This window comes from Lissotriton vulgaris, chromosome 6, assembly GCF_964263255.1.
Source record: "Lissotriton vulgaris chromosome 6, aLisVul1.2, whole genome shotgun sequence".
In the NCBI taxonomy this organism is placed as follows: Eukaryota; Metazoa; Chordata; class Amphibia; order Caudata; family Salamandridae; genus Lissotriton; species Lissotriton vulgaris.
The window spans coordinates 1169793715-1169808729 of record NC_141694.1 but is presented as its reverse complement, the minus strand read 5'-3'; the positions used below and the strand labels follow the sequence as shown (position 1 = coordinate 1169808729).

Sequence of the window (15015 nt, the reverse complement as noted above, 5' to 3'; positions counted from 1 at the left end):
AGGTTTTTGGTAGGCCAAGGTAGAGGGCATTTCCATAATCTATCCGTGAAATCACAGTAGCTGCGACGATGGAACGTAGCATAGATTGGGAAATGATAGGCACTAATTTCCGTAGCTGTCGGATGATATTAGTACATCTGCCCACCACTGAAGAGATTTGGCTGACCATAGAGAGGTCACAATCCAGTTTGATCCCCAGGCTCTTCACGTTCAAACTGGGTTTTGGGGCTGGACCTAACTCTGCGGGCCAGTAGAGGTCACACCATGGTGAGGTGGTAGATGAAATAACCAAGACCTCAGTCTTGTCTGGATTGATTTTTAGGAGGTTTCCTGTCATCCACTGGACCGTGTGTCTCAAGATATTCTGAGTGTGGAGTTGGGCGATGTTTGTATTGTCAACATTCAGCAGCAGCTGCGTGTCGTCTGCGTAGTTATATAGTTAGTTAGACAGTCTTATAAAAACACAATAGATCGTAGAAAAGAAGAATGGAGACGCCAGGCCCTAGGAAGATTTAGAGAAGGCAGGAATGCTAAGAGACTCCAGGTCCTTTTGGGAGGTGATCAATCGTCCACTCTTCACGGATGTAAGCAGGAACGTGGAATCAAATATAATGGGTTTAGCTTGGGCGTCCCATTTTACGAAGATTTTTAACCCAAATAATATAAGCCCACAGGTCAGCCAGCCAGATATATTTTTTAACCCTGAATCCGCCCGGCAACTAAGTGCATCCCTAACTTTAGGCGAAGTGGAGGAGGCTCTTAGAATGGGCATTGCCTCTAAAGCCCCAGGCCCAGAAGGGGTACATTTGGACCTCTTTAAAAGAAATCCAGCACTTTGGGGCCCAGTTCTATTAAATGTCTTTAGAGTCGTTATAACTGGCCAGATCCCACAATCGTGAAAGAAAGCAGTGGTAGGCGTGAATAGTCAAAAATAGAAATGATCCGACCTGTTATAGGCCGATTTCCCTTATAGATGCCACATGTAAGGTGATGGGGAGGGTGATTCTGGCATGCTTAGAGTTATGGGCCGATAATGCTGAACTAATATCACATACCCAATATGGGTTTAGGAAAGGAAGGGGAACTGTCGAACAGTGCCTCAACTTGTCGATGATCATGGGCAAGTACAGGAAGGCTAGGGGAGCGTGGATCCACCCGGCTTTCATGGACGTGTCCAGTGCCTTCGACACGGTATGCAGAAGCAAGTTGTGGGCGCTGATGGAAGATATGGGCTTCGAGGAACCACTTGTCACTCTCCTCCGCAGACTACATGCTTCCACTTCTGTAGTCATCCGGTATGGTTTAGGGGGAGAGAAGAAAATTGTTTCGACAGAGGGAGTCCAGCAAGGCTGCATCCTAGCCTCGTTTTTATTTCTGGTTTATCCAAATGGACTGGAGCAGTTTTTGTTAAACAAACATTTGGACTTCCCAAAAGTAGCAGGTGCCCAAGTACCTTTATTGTCGTATGCTAACGATACGGTCCTGATGGCCTTGACTGCCAACAGTCTTCAGGGATGTTTGGATGCTTTCACCGAATATATGACGGCACTAGATTTGAAGGAGAATTATAAAAAATCCTTTGTCATGGCATGCGGGCCAAAATTAATGAAAACACGAAGATACACAGTGAATGGGATAGCTATTGAGAAGGTAAAACACTAGTTATCTGGGGAATGTTTTTAATTCTAACCTAAATTGGGACCAACTTTTAGTATCTCGGGTGCAACAAGCTCCAAGAGTTATTAAGGGTCTGTTTCGATTTGCGGCCAAACTTGGTCATAAGCCTGTTGCAGAGCTGATAACCCTATACAATTCAAAATGTCTGTCAGGAGCAACTTATGGTGCAGGAGTGTGGAGATTCCAAAAGAGTACACAGATCCAAATAATTGAGAACAAATTTTTGAAGAGACTCTTATTTATCCTGTCTAGTTAGCCTACCTCATTTTGTCACTCAGAGGTGGGCATGGATTATATTACAGACAGAATACACATGGCACCCCTGTTTTTATGGGGGGAAATCTGGTCTTCAGAGGAACTTAATTTCTCCCATCTTGTCTTAAAAGATTGCATGAATCTAGACAATGCAATGGCTGTACCCTGGTTACGCTACGTTAAACAATCTTTTTATAAAATAGGGTTAGAAGATTTTTATGATAAGCCTGAGTGTATACCGCCAAACATGAAAATGTCCATAAAAGAAGCTTTTGGATCTGAGCTGAGTATATCTTCTAGGCCCACAGACAGACGAGCCCCCCCCCCTTTTTTTTAAAACAGCAACAATTTTATTTGTCTTTTAGCTTACAGGGAAATGCACGTTTTTTAATGACTAGATTCTGTTTCGGCACACTGCACTTTCTTGTGGCTTTTCCAAAACAGAGTGGTGTGAGAGGCTACCCCCCTGTCCTTGTAATACCGCAGCCCAACAAAATACTATGTACTGTATGTTATTTTGCACATTATATAAAGACCCCAGGGCGCGTTTTCTTAAACCAATTTTAAACGAAAATTGTTTCCGCTCCCATAGAGAGGGTTTTAAATATTTAAATTCCCTAGCAAATGTTTCCATTTCTAGCTCTGTGCTTAGTTTTATAAAAAATATTTTTATAATAAGGAAACGATGTGCAATGTAAAGTACGTAATTGGGTGTTATATTGCCTGCGTAAGATATCATTTATGCTTTTTTGTCAATATTGTCTTATTTTATGATTGTATGTCTTCCTTGTGAACTTTTATGATTCATTTGGAATCGAATAAAGGTTTCCGACCGACCGTATGCCTGAACTCACCCTACACTAACACATCTTTTTATAAAGATGATTTTTGCATTTTGAGTTTTAAGCCACTCTTTCAGAAGTATCTGGGTTTTTGTGCTTTAAACATTTCTGTATGTCTCTGCCTGCTTGTGGATTGACTGGCTGGATTTGAAAACGATAGGATCTGGGGAATGTCTTGACCCAGGGGAGGAGGTGAGACAGCACAGGCTGACCTGCATTTGGAGTGTGTAGGGGGAGGAGTAGGCCTAGAGGTGAAGAGACCTGGGCTGGTGCTATAAAATAATTTTCCCATCTCTTGCTGAGTGATTGAGAATCCAGACCCCTACAAATCTAAGGGAGATGGTATCACTGGTAGGGAGGCACCCAGAACTGGTTTGAACAGGGGTCAGTGCCCCCTGTAACACAAAGACTTCAAAGCCATTGAGGGGTATAACTATGCGAGCTGAAGCCCCTGAACTTTGGAGAATGGCTTGATCAAGTGTGAACAAGACTGGAGCTACTTCGTGGATCAAGAGGAACCTTTGCCAAGGAAGAAACAACTGAATAGACTGCTGGATAGGACGGATCTTGCTGCGGGATCTGCGGCTGGCCTGCAGTTTGCTGTTTCAGCCAAGGAAAGGCTGTAGGAATGCTGCTGTGTGCTGTGTCCCCCTGCTTGAAGGACTTTGCACTGTGCTGTGTCCTGAAGTAACTATCCCCAAGGGCCTGAGGTGAGCTGGCTCCCTGTTTGGAAACACAGAACACTAAAGTTTCTAGAAAAGACTCTCAGATACGCAGTGGGTGCGTGTGCTCTGTCTAGCCTGAGACCTTTGCAAGCTGTGCCCTGTGATCTTGGGCACTGGGAGTCCCAAACGAGACTCAGAGACGCATTGTGCGTGTGCTCTGTCTAGCTTGATTCCTCGAAAGGATCATCCTGTGAACGTGTGAGGAGCCAAGTAAGTCTCAGCGACGCTGTATGCGTTTGCTTGGGGGCAGCCTGAGACTTTTGTATGTATTGGCCCGTGATCGTGCACACCAGAAGAGCGAGTGTGCCTCAGAGACGCTGTGTGCGTGTGCTGTTCGCAGCCGGAGACCCTCGCTGGAGGTGCCCTGTGATCGGGGGCACCGGGAGATAAAGTGTATCTCAAGCAACGCTGTGTGCGTGTACCTTCTACTGCCTGAGACCTGCGCAAGAGGTGCCCTGTGATCGGGGGCACCGGAGGATAAAGTGTGTCTCAGTGATAAAGAGTGCGTGTGCTTTCTACTACCTGAGACCTGCGCAAGTTGTGCCTTGTGATCGTGGGCACAAGAAAATCAAGTGTGTCTCAGTGACACTGTGTGTGTGTGTCATGCGTAGCCTGAGACCCTAGTGAGGAGTTGTCTGGTTGATGTCTACCCGGAGTTTCCATGAGTCTTAGTGACTCCGAGTGTGGGTGTTGTGTGCAGCCTGTGATCTTCCCATTGCCCGGAAAGTCAGAGATTGCATCAGAGGTCCAAGTCGCTGGAGGAGGAGAGGAGAGTAGGTTTGCGCCCCCCAGGTAATGTGTGTCAACTCCTAGGGCGGGGCGCGGGCTCGGAGGAAGACTCTCTCGGCCTGTCTCTTTATTATGCAGTGCGAGCCTCTGCTTCGGCTAAGATTGTGCTCTGTGTGTCTTTAGAATCTGCTATTAAGCTATACATTAAATATATATTATATAGTATTATACCACAGGAGCCGTTGTTCTATGATATAATTTAATGCCCTGGTTCCTATATGAGTAGGGTTCTCCTTGTTCTTCTTTGAGACTTTCGGCTCAGATTGAGGCCTGTGTGCTAAGGAAGTGGCAGCACCAGGGCCTAAGTGCAAAGCTGCAGTTACTGTGTTCTGTCTTACCCGTGTGGGGGAGGGGGGTGGTGGGGGGGGGGGGGGGGGACTGTGGCCGGAAACTAACAGCAAGCCAGCACGAGTGGCGGAGAGACCGCCGGAGGCACCATGAACGGTGCTGGAGTAACTTACGCATTGCATAACTTCTGCGTAGCGGAGTAGCTGATGATTGTTACATACTGAACTGCATATTACGACATTAGGATTACGTAGGGTTGTTTAGATTAGCTCAATATTAATAGGCAAGGGGGAACATTACCCCGACACATATGTTGGTTTAGTATTGTGTGGTCGCAACGTATATTGTTTTATAAACATATACTTTTTTTCTATGAAACTCGTGTGGAGTCTATTTGTGGCGTCATCATTGGATTGCTGTGAGCGTAATTGCAAATACTTTACACATTAAGCCTTGAAGATAAGCCTGGCTGCTTGTGACAAGCTACCAAGGGTGTGGAGCGGGGGATATCTCTGGAGGCGACCAGTCTTTTCCTTAACGTTGGGGCTTACGAGTCCCTGCTTGGCCTGCGGTACCTGTCTCAGCCAACCAGGGATCTTGGGAATTTTAACAGGGACCTAGGTTAGACCCAGTCTTGACAGCGTACAAAGCATTGGGACAGACAAAATGGCTATATGGCGCAGAAATTGTGTATCTAACAGGGACTAGGAATTGGGATAGAATTGAAGGGCAGTGTCTAAAAATGATATTGTATCTGCCAAGATCCTTTATGGTCCAGGCCATAAGGCTAGAAACAGGGTTACCATCATGGTCCTGAGTGAACGAAAATTGGCTGAAAATGTGATGTATATTATCATAGATAAAAAGTTGGTATTCATTGGGCCACCTCAAGTGGGATCGCCCAGTAGAACGGTCCAAAAATGATTTACGTGCCACAACTGAACCTATTTCCAGAGCTAGAGATATTATGTATGTTAAAAAAAACAAAGAAGTTCACACTCCTATGTTGGGATACGTGGCAGGACTGTGTCTCCTTCCTCTTTCTACAGCACTAGCAAACATGGTTATGAGACAGGAAATTTTCAAATTTCGAATTGGAGTTAATCCCTTGTATTCCCATCATAAGATAGCTAAGGCGCTAAAGGATTCTGATGGTTCTTGTAGTAGTAGATTAATTATGAAATGCTCAAATGTGCATCAGATATGAGCGTCATAACGTTTTAAAACTTTTTTTTCAAATAATTTTTGGATGTCACCTGCTCTATAGGATTGTATTTAAAGGTGAATAAGGAAAGTCTGAAAAATGTTGCAAGTGTATAGTTTTATTGGAAGGGTTATATTTTAAATAAATTATGAAGGTGTAGTTGTATTAGAGAGAAGAAGCAGATAAAATGCCATGATTATAAAGATGTTTTAAAAAAATATATTGTTTCTAACTGTTTTATAGACTACTGTCTGAATAGATGTACTATGAACCTGGATACAACGCCAATGTATAAACATAGAGCATATTTTTTATGAATTTTCAGAGTCCATGGTCATCAAAATCCCCCAGAGGGTTCCTGAGAAGTCGATTTTTCAAGTATTAAATAACTTTTATATTAACCACAAAACAGCTTTGGTCACCAGAAACTTTGAAAACTCTTGAAAAGTTTGAAAGAATTAGTTCAGCGACTCTGGCCTGACTTGGGGGACCAAATCCGATAGTGGGGAGGACTAGGAGTCTAGTACGGTTACTTTAGACAGTTACCTGACACCAGAGCCTTTTCTAGTCTAATTTTCAGCATTTAGAAGACTACCGCAATAGACAACAGTGGAGTGGTCCTGATGCTGGGGATGCAGGATGAAAAGATACTCAAATATGCTCCTGGTGCTATGCGGTCGGCAGGGGAGTGTGCGGGTGATTCCTCGATCACGGGTGAGGTGGGGCGACTTTGACCATGGCACTTCCGGGTTCCACAACGTCCTCTTTGTGACAGTAGGACAGCTGTGGTGGGGTACCGATCTCGCAACACTGCAAATCTCCTTGGTACAGGCTAGTGTTCCTCTTGGGTGTCGAATACGGAATCCCACAGCACTCCCAGGTCCAGCAGACTCAGGCGCAACTTTTGGTTACTGTGGATCAGTCTCTTGGGGTGCCCTGAGATTAGCGGTGATTCCTCAGAGGTGACTACTGCCTTGCCGATTTTGGCTCCTTCAGCTTTAATGTCCTTGCTGCTGTTCCAGGGGGGCCAGCCGACTGACCCTTGGGAGTCACTGCTTCGATCTGGGGCCGGGAATCAACTTTTACCTGAGCCAGGAGCCATAGGCACAGCCTAAACTTCATTAGCCCAAAGTGCAGTGGGTATAGTCCTTGTGACGTGCAGCCTCTCTCTATGCAGTTTCAAGGGTAGAAGAGCAGTCCTTCTTTGATCCCTTCTCCAAATCCAATATGTACGAAGGTCCGGGTGCCAGGGGTGCCCATTTTTTTATTGGGAAAGTGCCCAGAGGGGACAATGCAGTCACTAGCCAATGGGCTAGTAGTTTCCCTCCTCTTTGGTGACAAAGTTCCGGTGATATGTGGCATTTGGCAATCTTAAAGTGCAATATTCTAGATGTTAGGACCTTCTCTTGACTGCGAGGAGCTTGGTAGCCCACCCCAGAGATGTTGCTACCAAATGCCTAGACGCCCACTGAAAATCCAGTTTAGAGACGGGACTTTTCTCTCTGGCACGGTCTCCAACTTGCCTACATGACCCAAACTCAGCCTACTCTGCAATGTTATCACAAGCAGTTTCCCCTTTGAAGGTCACCTTTTGGGCTAACATTCCCAGTGACCTTTGTGGGAGAGGAGGTCACACCTCACTCTGCGGCAATTACCTTTGTTCCTAAACCTGCGAGTCGTTCATGCACCTCTCCAGGTGTGCAGAAAGCTGTCTCTTGGTCAGAACCCGTGCAAGGCCCTTGAACCAGCTGGGTCACAGAGCACAGAAGCATAAATAGAGGAAGAAGTCAGATGTGAAGGCAGAAAAGGATGCAGTTGAAAAAACATGTGGATAGCCAACAAGATGATTTGATGTTTTTAACATTTCTTCTGTGAGGGCAGTACCTCTTTAAGAATAGAGTTTTGGGGAAGCATCAATTAACACTGTCCACCAGCGCAATGCAACATTGCTTCTTAGAACCAATGACTGTAGTAAGAGAAGTTGTTTGATACCCCATTCCAATCTAAATGCTCACTTTCTCCAAACATTTTGGCATTATATGTACGGGTGTTTTTTTCCCAGTCTTATACAGTGCAAACGTGTCCCGCAGGCATCAGAGTGCAGGGGAGAGGTGTGGCACCGCGGCCAGGGCGACTGACGCTGAAATCTGGTGATCAGAGTTCGATCCCCGGGGCCGGCAGTAGATTAGCCCAGCACCATGTGACTCTGGGCAATAGCTTGCTTAATCTTCCGGATAGCCCCCAGCGCCTGGAGACCCTTACAGGTGATTGTTTGCGCTTTACAAAATGTGGATTATTATTATTATTATTACAGGAGCACCCGATTACATTATGCAAGGTCAGATATTTTTTTTAAAGCATAGGGAGATTAAGTGATTGTCCCAGGGTCACAGAATGTTGAGCCAATTCCGGGATAGAAAACTGATTCCCCAGTTCCAAAGCTGGTCAGCTCTGGTTGTTATGCCATATCTCCACAAGTTAAGGGTTGCAAAAAGAAATTACGTTTGTTAATATCTACAAAGTTCAAGCTACCTGCCAGATGTTTTGTACTTTTAAGTTCCATCTGCTACCCAAAATAGTCACACATCCTAATTCTATGACTCAAGGTCAATCATTTGTGGTTCTAGATGACCCTTTTATCTGTTTGCATAAGCTTGAGGTTGTAAAAAGGATTGAGAATCTAAAAAGGAATGAGAATCAGGCCCACTACAATAATCCTTTTATATTTTCTCTTTTTGTCAATCATCTGTTCCCAGGAATTTGCACGGTATTCCTTCCTCGCTCTTTCAACCTAACAAGTATTTGTTTTTACCACTTTGATAAAGATTTCTGTTTTACACTCTTCAAGACTAAGCCGAATTTTTTTTAATGGATTTTTTTTCTAACTTAGAGTTGTTCTGTTAGAAGATATCTTCATGAGCAATACGGTTGTACTTTAACCACATGAAGGATATGAAATATTTTACATTTGACACTCTTATTCTTGGAACTGAGGCTAACAGTGAGGAGTTAAGGTTACTGATAAGGTTGTTCCTCTCATTTATTGTTAGGAAGTGTAAAAGTGGGTACTGAAAACCCCGTAGTACAAGGGCATTTGCCTAGGAATTTTGTCACAGTTCAGAATACATTATTTTGTCTTGAAGATATACACAGATGTTAGCAATTACATAAATGTGCTTTACTGAGTATACAGACATGTGCACGGATTACCACAGCAGTTCTCAGCAACTAAATTATATTTCTCACCTAAGGGTGCACTGATGATTTTAATTCTCTTTCCAGTCTGATGGTCCAATGAATATCTCTCCTCCTCATCCTTTATGCGTAAAGAAGCAACTAGTGGATCAATAAAATGTTCTGTTATTAAAAAAGACATTCAAGTAGAATCTTGAAACATACAGAAACAAACACTTTTGTTCAGCCTTTTGTGTTCCTAATGGAGATAAGGATCCTGAAATGAACAAAAGGCCTTGTCAGTGGTTGAAAGCATCACCTATCTGGATTTCTCTCATGCAACTAGCGACATCAAAATTAAGAATAAAACAGCTGCTTAATATAGCAAAGTTAGCTAAACATTGTGGAAAGCAATTAAATGTGTGGAACTAGGAGCAATTTCAATGTTTTTTTAAAAGCTAATTCCTAACTCTATAAAGCCTGAAACCTATGTTTTTTTAAGTGAATATATATGTAAACTAGATTGCAATGACAACAATGTATCAGCGACAGTGCGTTATTACTGTTTATCACTTATCACATGATCATGGTGGGCGTCACCAGGGGGTGGCGTCTAAAATCACTGCATATACGTATAAAAAGAGCATAATGATGATTAACATGTTGCAGCGTGATCAAGGGCTTCTGGCCCGAAACGCGTCGCTGGTTCTGTTTTAATCGATCAATAAATTACCATTCTTGCTGAATTTGCTGGTCCGGTCCTCTTCCTTGCTGGCGTGGAGGCGGTGTCTGCGAGCGCAGAGCAAGCTGGGGAGGAATCTCTTGTTCATTTAATAACGGAGGTTGATTTGCCTCCGTAACGGACCCCTTCGTCAACTGCTGGCAGCTGCTTCAAATCGCTTTTGTTTGGATCTCGTTTGGGAATCTTAGCAGCTGGCCCCGGACGTACTGAAACCCTGCCGCTTTGGTTTGGCGGTGTGAGCAGCCCCGAGGATTCGCGTCGGAGGACGTGGGACGCGGAGCAGTTCCCGCCATTGACCTACGGTGAGTGTGTTTTCAAAGGCAATGTCGTCCGGTGACGAAGTTAACAAGCAGCAGTAGAGAACGAGTCTGATGTGTGCTCGTTGTGATTGATAATAAAATAACAGAACTGTAACAACATGGATAAAGACGAAATAGACAAGCAGCGGGAGGAAGCCGCACTGTCACTCTTCGATGCCACAGACACATCTTCCAGCCGTAATAAAGAACAAACTCAAAATGAACATGGCAACTCACAAACGAAAGATTTAAAGCAATTATTTAAAGAGCTGGTTAAATTGCGCAAAGCTGAGTGTACCAAGTGGTGGGAGCATAAGTCCCTCAGTAAATATGAAGAAGTGGGACGTGTACCACGAGGACTGAGGATTCTACTGGCCCCCAGTTTCGACAACCCAGATCCAGCCATGCTTCAGGAATGGGGGGAAAGTAACTTGGCTGCATCGATGAACTTAGTGTGCATACTAATCAAGTATGCCGCTAGTGACCGAGCCAAGTTGTTGGATAAAATTAAAGTTTTGGAATTAGAAATTGATGCCTGCCAGAATGCTGCGGAAACCAAAAAACTCACAGACAACATGAACGAACAATTGCGGAAGCACGTAGAAAAAATAAAAACCCGCAAGGCTTCTAAGTTCTCTCGTGATGCAGATGACTACCGTCTGGGGAGGATCTTTACTTTTTCCAAGAAATATAACTCGGCTAAAAGGCAGGCATATACAAAAAAGAAGAATGCTTCTGCCTCTAATCCCAACAATACTCTGCCAGCTGGCAACTCTGGCTCAACAACATCCAACACCATCGATGCTCACGGAACGTCACATCCTACTGACTCATCGACAACTAGCGCATCCAGCATGGAATCGCTATCCTCTGGCTCCACCAATAGCGATTTAAACTTAATTGGACTGGAAACACTAAATCTCCAGCAGGAAATGGATTTTGTAGTGGACGAGAGGCTCCAAACCCTGAGATCATGGCAAAACAACCCACAGCCAAACAAAGGAGGAATAAACGCAGGAAAGAACGACGACGCACAAGGAAGCAACGCTGGGGAACAACTTCAACAAAAGAAAAAGAAAAAACATGGGGGAAACGACGATAAGGAACAATACTATTATCAATCTCTCCGATGTGGTCCTTGACAAAGCGGAAGAGCAACTACTAGCATTGGGATTACATTTTTCACCAATCCAACATTTTGATTACACCACTACTAGGGTGGATCTCTTCTGCTTTATAAGGAAACTCAAACTGAAAAAACATTTTGCTCTACAAACAGCCAAGGATTTGGATACCCAAGATGACAATTTGAGAGAAAATGAAACTATGTCATTAAGGGCTTCTGATACACATGTTTTCCTCGATGCTAATGATCTGCTTAACTCAAATGACGACTTAGAACCTGAAGCAACGGCCTCTACTCAAGATCGTCTCAGACAGATCCCTATTCCTCCTAAAGGTGCAGGTTTGAGCCCTTTCCACAGTAAATCAAAATTCGTACCCCTGATGCCAAGGGACGCGATCGACATCTTTCACGATTGTGTCACAAATGACATTAAAAAGCTGTACACCCAAACCAACAACAAACGTTATAAAAAAGAGACATACACCAGGATTGCCTATAACAAACTGATGAAGAAACTTGATAATAACCCTGACATAGTGATCAAGAAGTCTGATAAGGGGGGCAATTTGGTGATTTGGCCTAAAAAAGATTATATCACCGAAGCCAAACGCCAACTAGAAGACCCAGCTTGTTATGTAAAAAGTACTCAAAAGGAATACGATAAAGCGATATCTGACTTACATAAGTCTTTGAATCAATGGAAAAGAGAAGGTCTTATTTCACCGGAGGAACACAAATATATGTATGTGAACTTTCCGATTCTACCTTCTCTTTATCTCATTCCGAAAGTGCACAAATCCGTACAACCGATACCAGGTAGGCCGATAGTTTCGGCAATTGGCAGTGCAGGAGAAAAAGCTGGAGAATACATTGATTTTTTCCTACAAGACTTTGTCAAGCAACTTCCCAGCTTCACTCGAGATACCAGTGACTTTATATCCAAAATATCTACTCTTGAATGGGAAAATGACATGTTACTGATTTCGCTTGACATCGAATCGCTGTATACCAGCATAGATCATGACAGGGGTTTATCTGCTGTACAATACTACCTTTCCAGTAGACCTATCCAGTACTATGAACACAATAAGGTGATTGTTGGTTTGATAGCATGGTGCCTCCATAACAACTTCTTTTCCTTTGGAAAGGAGATCTATAAACAACTGAGGGGCGTGGCTATGGGGGCCTGCTTCTCTCCCAGCTATGCGTGCTTGCACGTTGGCTGGTGGGAGGAGCAGGTCCTCAAGGTTCGCCACAAGACGTGGATGGATAGGCATGTAAGGTGCTTCTTAAGATATATCGATGATGTCTTCATCATCTGGAAGGGTAGTAAACAGGAAGCGTTGCTATTTATTGATGACATCAATGACAATTCGCTCAATCTTCATTTTACGGCACACATTAATGAAAATCGTATCCAATTCTTGGATGTGGAGGTGTATGTCTCTAATGGAATTGTCAACACCACCCTCCATTGAAAACAGACTGCTGGCAATGCCACATTGCATGCATCCAGTATGCACCCTAAACATACAATCTCTGGAATCCCCTACGGGGAAATCCTTAGATTAAAGAGAATCTGCAGTTCTCCCTCTGATTTTGATGCCTGCTTGGAAGAACTCTTAACCAGATTGAGAGCTAGAGGATATTCCGAGCGGATATTAAATTCAGCAGTAACCAAATCTCTGTCAAGATCTAGGGAGAGCCTCTTTCCTGACTCTACTGTGGGAACCGAACCTCCTCTTACTATTACACCCCAACTGGAGTGCCCACGTCTGATTACTACTTTCAGTAGGGAAGATCGAAAAATCAGGTCAATACTTAACAAACACTGGCCGATTATTATGAGCGACCATATTTTAAACACCAGGTTGCCCCCTTCCCCTACCTTGACGTTCAGACGTGCTAAAACAATGGGTAACCATCTGGACAAAGCAGCCCCTGAATTAAAAACTAAGGTTCCATGGCTTCGCCCTTCCAGAGGTTTCTTTAAATGCTCCAGTTGTAGAGCTTGTAAGTTCGGAGTCACTACTACCCATTATAACACCCCGTTCAGCAAAGTTGCCAAAACCATTAATGGCAACTACAACTGTAAGACTGACCATGCTGTGTACGTTCTGACGTGCACCTGTGGGCTTAGATATGTTGGCAGCACTAAGCTCCAGGTGCACGCCCGGATTCTACAGCATCTGAGGGCTATTCTACATAGTGACCCCACTTACCCAGTTGCCCGTCACTTCAAGTGAGTACACAAAAAAGACCTTAGTTGTCTGAGCTATTTTGTGATTGGGGCAGTTCCCCAACTAAGACGAGGAGGTGACCGTGAGACCCAACTCAGAAAAATGGAGTCTAGATTTATATTGGAGCTCGATAGCCGTTGGCCTAACGGGCTCAACAATATTGAGGAAATGCATCATTTTCTGTAAATACATTCTGGTTTTGTTAGCTTCTGGTATTACTTTTATCTGTGCCCTAGTTTCTGGTTCTTCTAGTTAGGTTCCCTATTAGAAGTTCCTTGCACCTGTCCCATAATCTGTAGTAACAACTGGTGAATCTTATCTTAGTTTTCACCCATGGTGACACAATTCCGCACTTTATTTGACAGTTATCATGCATATCGCATCAATATATAGATGTTTTCATACATTCCTATTTGCATTTCATGTACAATTTCGTGATGATGACAATCTTGTGGTAATTTTTTAATTGTACAGGGATTTTATCCTGTGGATTTTTTGTATGGAATTATGATAACATTGTTTTTGACTTTTTGACTCAGGACTGTACAAAGAAAAGCGTGGATGTGGGTGCTTATATGTGTATATAGATAGGGTATTACGCAGATATCAATACTTGTAAATATTTATGTGAGGGTTGTATAGGGTTGTTGGGGTGCATGGGGGTGTATGTATGTGGGTGTGTGTGTATGTGTGTGTGTATATGTATGCACACACATACACATATGGTTGTGTATATGGCTACGGTCATTCCTTTTTGTTCTAGACAAAACTTATTATGCTTTACATTGCATTTGGATTAACTGCACGTCGCAAAGGGCTGGCTATGTGGGGTGGTGGATGAGAGAGTGTGTGCATGTGTGTGTATATATATGAAATATGGTCTTATTTTTACATATTGTCATTTTTAGCTTCTAGTAAAAATGGTTCTTCTTCTATTTTGAATTTTTTAATAGAATCCATTAAGGAATAGGATGATTGGAACGAATTCACTTGTACAAACATCGAGATGTAATGCTTAAATTACTGATAACTATTCCAGTGGTGGTTCCATATGTCTCCGCTAACCCTTGCACTTTATCACTTTTTTCTTCACTTATGCACTTTTCTCGATACGCACTTTATATTTATGCTGCTACATATACGAGATTGCCTTTTTGCACAGAATAGATATATTACTTGGATGAAATGTGTTGCTATATTAATATAATTATTTATTATATGATCTATTCTGATAAATTCCTGGATTTAACCAGTTATGATTCTTTGTAAACTAGATTGCAATGACAACAATGTATCAGCGACAGTGCGTTCTTACTGTTTATCACTTATCACATGATCATGGTGGGCGTCACCAGGGGGTGGCGTCTAAAATCACTGCATATACGTATAAAAAGAGCATAATGATGATTAACATGTTGCAGCGTGATCAAGGGCTTCTGGCCCGAAACGCGTCGCTGGTTCTGTTTTAATCGATCAATAAATTACCATTCTTGCTGAATTTGCTGGTCCGGTTCCGCTTCCTTGCTGGCGTGGAGGCGGTGTCTGCGAGCGCAGAGCAAGCTGGGGAGGAATCTCTTGTTCATATATATATATATATATATGTATATATATATATATATATATATATATATATATATATATATATATATATATA

At 43.2% G+C, this 15015-nt stretch overlaps 1 protein-coding gene across 3 annotated transcripts in view; it reads right to left on the bottom strand.

Annotated features, from left to right (window-relative positions):
- LOC147708585 (zinc finger protein 212-like) overlaps positions 1–15015 on the bottom strand; it is a 152011-nt gene that overhangs the window by 26940 nt on the left and 110056 nt on the right. For 2 of the 3 annotated variants that reach the window (XM_086927259.1, XM_086927261.1), the window contains one exon: positions 9027–9116. The exons of the other annotated variant lie outside the window; for it this stretch is intronic. In XM_086927259.1, the coding sequence (XP_086783385.1) occupies positions 9027–9116 (90 nt within the window). The remainder of the gene's footprint in view (positions 1–9026; positions 9117–15015) is intronic. 3 annotated transcript variants of the gene reach the window in all.